This window comes from Primulina tabacum, chromosome 6 (genome assembly GCF_025594145.1).
Source record: "Primulina tabacum isolate GXHZ01 chromosome 6, ASM2559414v2, whole genome shotgun sequence".
NCBI lineage: Eukaryota > Viridiplantae > Streptophyta > Magnoliopsida > Lamiales > Gesneriaceae > Primulina > Primulina tabacum.
Window position 1 is genome coordinate 421,300 of NC_134555.1, and position 10,944 is coordinate 432,243.

A 10,944-nucleotide genomic window follows, 5' to 3' on the forward strand; every position below is an offset into this window, starting at 1 on the left:
TAAAAATCTGCATATTGACTAACCGAATCCCTTAATTAAGGGAATTGGTTTTACCCTAATTTACATCACACTTCGACAGTTAGCAAATCTCTGTATTGTGAAGTCCATCATATAACTCGAATTCCTGGTTCTTTCGGACCACATATCAAACAACCTCCAATTCTCAATTTCAGCGTGAACACTTCGTATTCAATCTTTGTGTTCAATCTTGATCATTTCATCCTGAGCTACTGGCCTAGTTACAGGTGACAATCTCCAATTGATCATACTATTCCTAGCGTACATATATGAGGAAAATAGATTTGGTGGGCAACAATAATCCAGTACCAGTCGTGAGTAGCGAATGCCGCAAACAGAGGGAGGTTTCACCGGAAATAGACGAAAAAGAATGTAGACAATGAGCATGAAGCAAACAGCAGATGATGAAGACCCGGGCTTGAATAAGACGAAACCTCGGAGAGTGGATAGCGATTTCCGGCAACGAAGACAAAGGACGGGTTTCGCCGGAAGAAGACGAAGGCGAAGCTAGACATTGAGCAGAAATAATGCACAAGCAGAAGACCCCGACTTGAAGAAGATGAAACCTTTGAGAGTGAAAAGCGATAGCCGGCAGCCAGCTGTCGGTGCCGGGGCCAATGGAGAAGGTGCGGTCGTCGTCGTTGAAGATCCGGAGAATAGAAGTGAACAATGGGACGATTCTCAGATGAGGGGGAGAGCATTTTTGAAAAATTCTCTCTCTAGGGTTTTGTGAAGCTACACCATGAAAAAGGCTGCAAGTATTTAAGTTGGAAAGAAAGGGTAGGGGGGGATAATTGTGCCATATGCTACCCTTGCATTAATTGGTTTCAAGGAATGAACAACTTATTTTGGATAAGAATGTCTTAAACTGAATTTAAACATCTTGTCGAATGTTTTAGAAATGGAGTTCGAAATTTAGCAACTCGTACACAAGAAATACTTCGGCTTTTTTAGCATCTCAACAACAAAAGTTGTAAATACAAATAATTCTCAATGACATCGTCAAGAAAACCCTTATGATACTCTAATCTATATAAATCATCATAAATGATATTGGATATGTGAGTTAAACAAAATGAAAATATTTATCCAATATTATGCAAGTCTGCATTTTTGTCCCACAAGTCAGAAACACTGTCAAAAAACACAAGTTATAAAAAAACCAATAGAAGAACTGCCAACAATGAAGTATGACCTGTAACTACATTATTCATGGTAATGTCGCAAATGGAAGCAGCTAAGAGAAAATTAGGATTACCTTGCACCATATCCAATCAAGCATGCAAACTGATGAGTGCTGAAGCACTGTGCTGTATCAGCGACAATGGAAGCTTGCATTCTCAGTCCATTCTGAATCAGATACTGGTGAACGGCACCCACAGCAAGAAGTATTGGAATTGCAGGCCGAGTTGCGTCCTGAAGAAAGCGAAGCATTATAATGCTAAGCCAACCATTAGAATACATGTAAAAGAAGAACTAGAAAGCCTCCCAAAAAATAGAGAACAAACGCATAGGTACACAAGCTAACGACTGCAAAAGGCTAGAAATTGAATATAACAGCATGTGACCTAGAGTGAACAAAACAGTGGTAGAAGAAATCAAAGAAACTATAAAGAAAGAAAAGCCCCAAGACAATCACCTAGCTGACTGCCCATGTGATGGAACCTATTCTTATGATGAATGAGTGGGATAATCCCATGGAAAAATCGTTTGAAAAGGAGAGATCAAACTTGAGGATCCATAAAACGAAACCTATACTTCCCCATCCCATTTCACACTTTTTATTCCTATATTATATGGCTAATAATAACCTCAATATTTGCTGCAATTTTTTTCAATAAGTTCCTCAGCATTTACATATTAAGTACTTCATGAAGAAAAACTGTAACAAAGCTGGAACATGCCAGCAGGAATCCATACTACTTAAAAACAAAGAATTTCAAACATGATTCTTTTTAATTGAATGCACAGGAAAAAAAATTAAGAAAGTACAATCATTCAAATGCCAAAGTTTTTAGTCAGACATGAAAGTGTGATAAAGAGCAGGCAATTCACTCCTACTGTAAATCATAAAAAGGTGATGAACACATCATAATAGAAGGGTACGCACCAGCTCATCAGACCTGTCAGAAAGAACAAGAAGCTGGGAGCCATTTCTGACAGCTTCATCAGCAGCTTCACAAAGCTTGTACAGTGCTTTCTCAAGTGAACCTTCAATACCTTTCCTTATGCCAAAAAATGTAGGTAAAACTCGGGGGTTCAAGAGTGGATCTTTCAACAAAGACTCAAGTTCTCCTTCATTTAACACAGGACTCGACAAAATCACCTGTCAAATGAAAATCTTTTACAACATTCTCATTGTCCAATAGCAGGTGAAAGAAGTGTGGAGGAAAATCAAAATTGTTGACGAGAATAAGACCAATATATTTGACGAATAAAAAATTGTGTAGAATCATCATGAAAATAAAGGACTGCCGAAGTACCTGGGAGGCATTTTCTGGACCAATTTCCAATATGTTCCCTCGCTTTCCAAGATTGACTTCAAGAGACATAACCAATCCTTCCCTCAGAGGGTCTATAGCGGGATTTGTAACCTAGTTTGTACACACATGTAAAGAGAACCCGAAATCAGCCCAAGAACATCAAACATTCCGACTCCTATAAGACTACTGTAAAAAGCAAATATAACAAAAGTTCGGATAAGAACAATTAAAAACTCCAAATATTATGGTACAATAATTGGCATGGAAAAACAGGCACCATATAAGGGGATGCAAAAGTTGATAGTGTAATACACGTCATGAAAAGAGAAATTATTAGATAGCTCATCAAATTTTCATATTCCCATAGAAGTCTAAAACTACATCTAAATCAGACAGAGTGTACACAGAAGGACCAGGAGTTCAAGAAAATATCGCAAACCTGAGCAAATCGTTGTTTAAAATAATCAAAAAGCATGTGTGGCTTTCTAGACAATACTGCCAATGGAATATCATCCCCCATGCAAAATGTAGGCTCCTTCCCTTGAGCAGCCATTGTTTCTATGACCATTTGAACATCTTCACTAGAATATCCATTAGCCCTATTTTTAAAAAAAAATAAAGGAGAGTGATAATGATTAGTAAGGCAATCAACACATAACACAAAATCACAATGAACCTACATAAAAGGCAAAAAAATTCCTTATAAGTTAGAAATATTCCTTTCTGAGATTTTTCAGTATTGTATCTCAAACAGACTTAAGTTTCAGCAGGGGGGATACGAGCCAGAAAATGGATTATGTACTCGATTATCTCTATAATATGCATTTCTTCTCATTAGTTCTATGAGCACTTGAGTCTCAACAAATGCCATGAGCACTAATAAACACAAAATGAATAATCATTGGAGAATGCATATGCATTTCCACAAATTCTGTATGAGAAGGTCGAAAAAAATGACATGCCCCAGTAAGTTCCTTTTGTGATAAAGAGGTTGTCGGTGCTCATAAGCATGTAGTGCACCCTAAATCAACAAGTAACCCAGATTTTACTCCATTTTTTCATGTCGTGAAAGAAACCAAGAGGAAAGAAAAATGGTACTCGATCACAATCAGACTAATCTGCCAAAATGCCAAATATTGTTGAGGGTGGTGCTTTAGTCACTGAAGTATTTAAATAATCCAGAGTCTTCATTCGCACACACTTCCAAACACCCTACTCCAGTTCACCGAAAATGACAAGCTCCAGAAAAATCATTCAACATCAACAGTGTCACCAGATAACTCCTAGACATGATAGATGAAAAATATGATTGACCAGTAACAATAGGGAGTGAAGTGACCAGGTCTCCTAGAAAAAAGTGTATCAATCTTGTAGAGTTCAAAAATCAAAAGATTAGAGTACCAATACATACAGCTAGTGTTAGCTAAAGTATTCTCCACTCAATATAAAGTCAATCTTCTGTGTCACTTGATATAGAGAATGAAAAGGGAGAAAATCTAGATAGATCATGTATTCTAAAAGTTAGAAACTAAGGATCGAGTCAAATAAAATTACAAAAAATTCTATTAGAGTTGTTGCCAGTTCAAGTTCCTCTATAACTGTTCATCATCAGCACCTCAAACTATGCATGCTACAGTACCAAATTGAAATGGAGATCCAAACCGGATTAAATCAGTTCTAGGGTGTAAACAATGGAACTTGATCAGTCCAACGATAGCATAACAGGTTGGCGCGGTTTCATATTTATTGGATTGGGTATATAACACAATCCAAAACCGGGCTAGAACGAAACGAATTGAACATGATTTGACTGGACTGTTGACCACATTGGAAGGGATTAGAACTGGGTTGAGACCAGATTGGAAAAATGATTCAAGTCCTGGTCACCAATATGGTTTTCAAGAGAATGAGGAGGCATCAATAACATCTGGATCTCAAAACACTTAATGCACAAAAATAAAAATTTTGGAGACTCACTGCTGACGTCTTAATATTGTTTCATTGTCCATGAGTGTCTCCGCAAGAAAGTTCGCAGGCTTAAGAGATCGAAGATTTTCATTCACCCATTTTCCATAAGGATTCGAGAGCGCAACTCGCTTTTTGACCTCAGTATTCTCAAACACCTACACAAAATAATAAAAAAATCAATAGCAAAGGGAAATATAACTGTGTATTTATTGCAACACCATTCACACCGGATTCATTTTATAGTACGGACCTGACCATTTTGTAGATCAACTGTAATCATCATTCCAGGGCCTAAACGCCCTTTCATTAAAACTTTTGAATCATCTGTTGGTAGAACCCCTACCTAGACAATAGTTTCGAAAACAGGATTAGATTGTGATGTTTATGTGATCATTAATGGCTATTTATAGATTACAAATATAAACAAAACAAAGATGATAGGGAAAGCGGTTTAAGAAAGATCAAATGACACTTTGTAAGCAGCTCGAGAAAGCCAACAGACCTCAGAGGCCACATAGACAACATTGTCTTTTGTCCGCCAATATCTAGCAGGACGCAGTCCATTGCGATCAAGACAAGCTCCGACTGTTTTTCCATCGCTGAAAATAAATGGCACAAAGCAAAAAAAAAGAATATGAAAAAGAGGAATTCTGAGTAGACTAAAGATGTCACTTGTAAATGCTAGCGTGCACATAGATCACTGCAAAACTAAATAATCACCCTTTGCTTTATACAAACGTTGGCACCATCCACTCTTGGCTGTCCACGTTACGACAGATTAGAGAGATTTTGTTTAAGGGAATTAGATGGTACCTGATTAACGAGATCATCTCATAGTACAGTACTTAATAATCAAACCCCAAAAGATGTTGCAAGTAAAACAATAAGAGGGTTTACTCACTCAGACAATTTAAATGTTTTTTGTTATTTTTCTAATAATCTTTTATGTATTCGGTTCGGCCTCAAGTAAATTAAATGAAATTCAAACTCAAAAGTGAAGGATCATAAATCTAGATGGATTCAGTAAAAAATTTCATTATTCATAAAACATCGAGCATACAAAAGGTGAAGAAGTTAATAGATCAAGGAAATTGCAGGTTTTCGGTGGTTGAAAATACAAACGGTGTGCTGAGCCAGAGGGTATAAAATTTTATGAAATATTTTAAATTCTAATAGTGAGAAGCATATGAAATTAGAGAAGCGTGGCAAATAAGTTCTACTAATACTAATGGTGTTACTGCCAGACACTCGTCCTTTGAAACTAGCCACAACAGTGAATTCAAATTTCTTTCAGATTTCTGTTTGAGGATTTTATCTACTTATAAGATCGATCTCATTGCATGCAAAAAGAGCAGTTTCCTTTGTATTCTAGATCATAGTTGTTGAAATTCTAAATCTCCTTAAACAACTAGCAGAATCTTTCAGGAAGCTTTCATTTCACATAAAAAGAACGCTAATGGACAAAATCAATAATTTCACAAGCATGACAACAATCCTCTGGTAACTTTAAATTTGTTAACACATCCGTCATTATAATTAAGAAACCAACATTTAGGAATCTCACCTGAATAAGAGCAAAGCAGGTCCATCCCATGCTTCCATTTGACCCTTGTAGTAGTCATAAAATTCAACAATCTGAAGCCAAAAGAATCACAAGTCACTCCTACCAACATTAGTGGATCAAATTGAATAATTTCCAAACTAGGGGTGTGAAACTAGAAAATTATCTAACACAATCACCATGGTAACATTTTGAAGAAAAAAGATCTGGTAGCCAAAAACCATGAAAGCTGAACTTACTTACAAATGTCTAAAAAATAGAATACCTCCGGATATTTGATCATCAATGTAGGATGATTTTTGTATGCCTCTGGGACAAGAAGCATCAGAGCTTCCTCAGGAGCGCGGCCGCTTCTTATTAGTAACTATATACAACAGAAAGTGAAAACCATGAGGTTGGAAAAAACGAATAAAATACCAATGAAATAAAACACAGCGTAGTAAGTAAGATACTTCTGTGGATCGAATTGAAATTCGCACATCAATACACAATCAAGTGAACAATATGGGTAATTGAACAAAATATTCTTCTAATTATCAGCAAAATTTTCTTCAAATAAATAACAGATCTTCTGATAAAATCACCCCCAAATTGCACCACGCACTTTCTATTTTTAGACAAATCTACGACGAATGTAAAGTTTAAAGTAAAAGGCCATACTTCAGCAGCACTGTCAAGATTTGCAGAGTCAGATGCCTTTGGGTTTCCAAAAGGACGGAGTTCGTTTTCACGACCACGCCAAACAGGTGACTTCAATGAAGTCTCCCTAGATTGCATCCAGTTTAAGTTCCCCTGCATGACAATTTCAACCTCAGCACACTGAACAAATATGTATTTCATGACAAAGAATCCCAGCTAAAAAATTATCACCTGTATCGTATTGATCTCTCCATTATGACCAAGGAACCTCATTGGTTGAGCTAGCGGCCATCTAGGACTAGTATTTGTACTGTATCTACGGTGATAGATAGCAAAAGGGGATTTATAAAGATCATTTTGTAGATCAAAATAAAACCGGCCAAGAACCTCCGAACGAAGCATTCCCTTGTAAACTATAGTTTGATTGGATATCGAGCAGAAGTATAGTTCACTTCCCCAAGTTTCTAAGGCTGCCGCTCTTTCAATCAACTTCCGACAGATAAACAGTTCTCTTTCAATGTCATCAACATTTTCTTCTTTTGAAATTTGGACAAAAAGCTGCATTATATTTGGCATGGTTTTTGTAGCATAGTAGCCAACAACAGAAGTATCTACAGGCACTGACCTCCAGCCTAGCACTTGAAGACCTTCTTGTTTAAATATATTCATAATAACTGCATAAGGAGATACAAGACATCATGTGACTGATGGCCTGCGCAAAGGAAAAAAGTATCCAAAAAAAGACATACTACATGAACTTTACGAGCCTGTCCCTCAAGAAACATGCAACAAGCCCAATAAGAATTTCAACAAAACAAATGTAACATTGCTAGTTGCTGTATGATCATACTGAACTATATAATTAAAGAAAAATATTAAATTTTCAGATTTGGACAATGGTCCATTCTCATGTCATCATTTCCTATGTCATGGAAATGTTGAAAATAATGAGAACATAGAAATTCCAAAAACCCACCTGTTATTATAAGAACTTTCAATAGATCAATCAATATAGTACCCATTTATTGTAATGAGATATTACATATTAATTGGCTAGCTTTAGGCACCACTTTTGACAGACCTGTTTGTGCTTGTTGCAACAGGACATCATCCTTCGGAAGAAAGACCATTCCAACACCAGTGTGCATTTGGTCAAAGGCAGTCATCCCTTGTTCATTGGCCCAGCTGTTAAAAAGTTCCCAGGGAATTGAAGTCATCACTCCAGAACCATCACCAGAGTCATTATCTGCCCCACAACCCCCACGATGTTCCATGCAACTGAGTGCCGTAAGAGCATCCTTGACAATTTCATGTGATGCTCTATTGTCCAAATTGGCTATAAATCCAACTCCACAAGCCCCTCTTTCAGATATAATATCCTCCAAGTTTGCAGCCTAAAAAGTAGAAACATGGTATTGAAGATTAATATCACCATATAACACGCCATAACAAGCATCGAGACGTGAGCCCCAATAAATAGGCTGCGTAGTTCTATCAGGTTGCGCTTGAATGGAAGAATTTGATTGGACAGAGAGATTTGATTTAGGGAGAGTTTTAAAATGACCATTGCATTTACACAAGTTGGTGGGGCGGATTTAAAATTCATCTGAGCAATCAAATGGATTTTAAATTCATAGCTTCCTCCATCCAAGCACAACCTCATTATCTACCTTTCCCCCATTCCATTCGTCGAAATTTCACAGATTCATATGATAAAGGAACTGCAAATAATAGACGAGTAATAAAATTGAAATACAATAAAACTTTGCAATTGCATGTAAACAATTCACTGATAGCTCATCAAATGCTTTGCAGTGTGAAAGTGGCTTTAAAATATAGAGGATGGTGAAACCTGCCATGGAAGTTGATGTAAGTTAACAGAAAATTTAATAAGAAAGTATAAAGATATACTCATCTACAACTGAAACCAGTATGAACCAAGTCATTTACCAACGCCTGGTGGCAGGCCCTTCACAGTTCAGCTTAGACAAAAAAAGTACACTGAATGGGAAATTCCCTTGGCGCTTCAGTCATCAAATATGTGAACAAGGCCCCAGCTGCCTGCCTGATACGCACAGAAAGAAAGAAATTGAGACCAGACCTACTTGATTCTTTGACACCAGATCTTGACTCCTCCGGTCTGGCTCTTAGTCTTGTCTCCTCCCCAAAAGGCTTGATCTTCTTAGTTTCAGTAGGCTCCTAGATAGGATATGTGGTGCTTCCTTCTTGTCTGAAGTATGCACTGGGGCTCGCACCACATTCCAGGAGTATGGGCGATCACATGAAAAATTCCCTAGGATACCTAAAAGCTCCCACACCATTCAAACAAATTTCGTCATCTCGAAGAATCGTCCATTTTCTTTGTTTTCTTCTAACATCTCAACTAGTGACATGGCAGGCCTGATGTTTAGTTGATTCCAAAAACTTAAAATTGGTGCAGTTTTAACGTGTATCAGCCTTAGCATAACAACTCAAATCCTATTTGACTGCATTTTTAAACCACCGAATTCTAAGCCACAATGAAATAGACTGGGGGGAAAATCCCAGTTGATTTTTACTCTTCACCATTAGTTCTAACAAATCACTGCACTTTAGTTTTGTTGTTTATGTCCTTTCCTCTTCTTCTACACACCATCCCATGGAGCACGCTAAGATTTTGATCAAGTCATACTCTCGATTGCATTACCCAAGTATATGCCTAGTTGAAGCTTCGAAATAGCCATCCTCTAAACCAGCTATAAATCTAAAGACATACATATTTCACTGAAAACAGAAGAAAAGTTCTAAAACCACACACATGGAGAGTTGAGAGCAGTCAACAGCATCATGCAAATCTATTCACAATAGACAATCACCTATTTGCATCCTTCTGCCTGTGAGACAGAAGGTAAACCAGAAAAAAAACTGCCAAACTCCAAAACTATCCATAAATATGCTAAACCATCTGACATTCTCCCAGATGATACAATAAAGTAAGCCAAAAAATGTTGGGACTCTACAACTTAGCGTGAGAGTCAACTCACTGATACATACAAACCGAATTTCTACAAAATGAACTCTGTCAGAAAAAGGGACAAGTTCATGCTATCAGCATCGCGATCACCATAGAATATCATGAAATGATGATTAAAATAATTTTTAAAAAAAAAAGTAAGATGAGTATAACACTAAGTTTCAAATTTGATCATATTGCACTCGTACAACACATGCAAAATCCAGAAATCAAAGTCAACGCATCAAACACCTTCCAACTCCACTCCCCTCCGCCATCCTCCAAAAAATTTAGAACAATAGGGTAAAAGAAAGGGAAAAAGAAAAAACTTAACTAATTACGATCGCAACCCATTGCGGTAATCCCACAAGAATTTCACTCGAGACTCTGAAAGTCCAAAAAAATATTGCACGTAAAACCGTGCATATGATATGCGCTCCGAAAGAGTCAACCGAATTCCAAGAAATCAATTTATATGAAAAACAACTAAAACGCATAAAGAAAGAGTCAACACCAACCTTCGGTTTCAGATCAGAAGACTGTCGTCGTGATGCATTGTTAACACGTTCAACATCAAGAACTGATTTAACGGAGGAAGCCCAGTTCTTCCTCAAACAAAGAAGATTCCTCTGAGTATCCCCACTATTCACACCACCCCCGACTTTCCTTCGACGACTCCCACTTTTCTTGGTCTTGTTGGCACCACACAAGCCCAAAAAAACAAAATCTTTCCTACAGCTGCCGACGTTGTTTCCCGCAAAGAGTTTCACAGACTGCACAACTTGACCGGCGGCGTGCACAGACATCTTTCGTCAATCTCCACTCACACGCACGCACAGCAACTATATACGTTCAATGCCAGAAAAGTTGCAGTTTTTAAGGTGAGGAATGTGGGTTTATGAGATAGAAAAAGAACGTTTGGGAGCCACCCGCGTCTAATTCATAGTATTTCTTGGCCCACGCTTCCTCATATGTGTGTGTTATTCTGCGACGTCTGCTATTTGACTACGCCAAGGGACGGACTGTTTTTTATTACATTAAGATCAGATGACAGAGGTGTGACTGCAAAATAATATAGTTTTTTTTTTATACATAATAAAAAGAAAATAGTTATTTGACATAAGATTTTGGCCACACTTCAATTATTAACTAACAAAAATTATGTAAATAAAATAAAGATAGGATATATAACAATAAACAATAAATGTTTTATATTCTTACAAGAAAAAATGTAAAGATGTTATGAATAAAATTAACTCTTCAATAAAGAAAAATTAAGTGAA

The 10,944-nt window shown here is 37.1% G+C and overlaps 1 protein-coding gene across 1 annotated transcript in view; it reads right to left on the bottom strand.

The window, feature by feature from the left end:
- Positions 1 to 10,630, bottom strand: part of LOC142548405 (ferredoxin-dependent glutamate synthase, chloroplastic-like) — a 34,648-nt gene extending 24,018 nt beyond the window's left edge. The window contains exons 1-13 of the mRNA XM_075656697.1: positions 10,180 to 10,630; positions 7,751 to 8,063; positions 6,901 to 7,343; positions 6,691 to 6,822; positions 6,296 to 6,394; positions 6,034 to 6,104; positions 4,972 to 5,068; positions 4,720 to 4,812; positions 4,479 to 4,624; positions 2,941 to 3,100; positions 2,502 to 2,612; positions 2,129 to 2,344; positions 1,277 to 1,434 (exon numbers count right to left, since the gene is read on the bottom strand). Of these exons, the coding sequence (XP_075512812.1) occupies positions 1,277 to 1,434; positions 2,129 to 2,344; positions 2,502 to 2,612; positions 2,941 to 3,100; positions 4,479 to 4,624; positions 4,720 to 4,812; positions 4,972 to 5,068; positions 6,034 to 6,104; positions 6,296 to 6,394; positions 6,691 to 6,822; positions 6,901 to 7,343; positions 7,751 to 8,063; positions 10,180 to 10,467 (2,327 nt within the window). The 5' untranslated portion in view covers positions 10,468 to 10,630. The remainder of the gene's footprint in view (positions 1 to 1,276; positions 1,435 to 2,128; positions 2,345 to 2,501; positions 2,613 to 2,940; positions 3,101 to 4,478; positions 4,625 to 4,719; positions 4,813 to 4,971; positions 5,069 to 6,033; positions 6,105 to 6,295; positions 6,395 to 6,690; positions 6,823 to 6,900; positions 7,344 to 7,750; positions 8,064 to 10,179) is intronic.
- Positions 10,631 to 10,944: the final 314 nt, after the last annotated feature.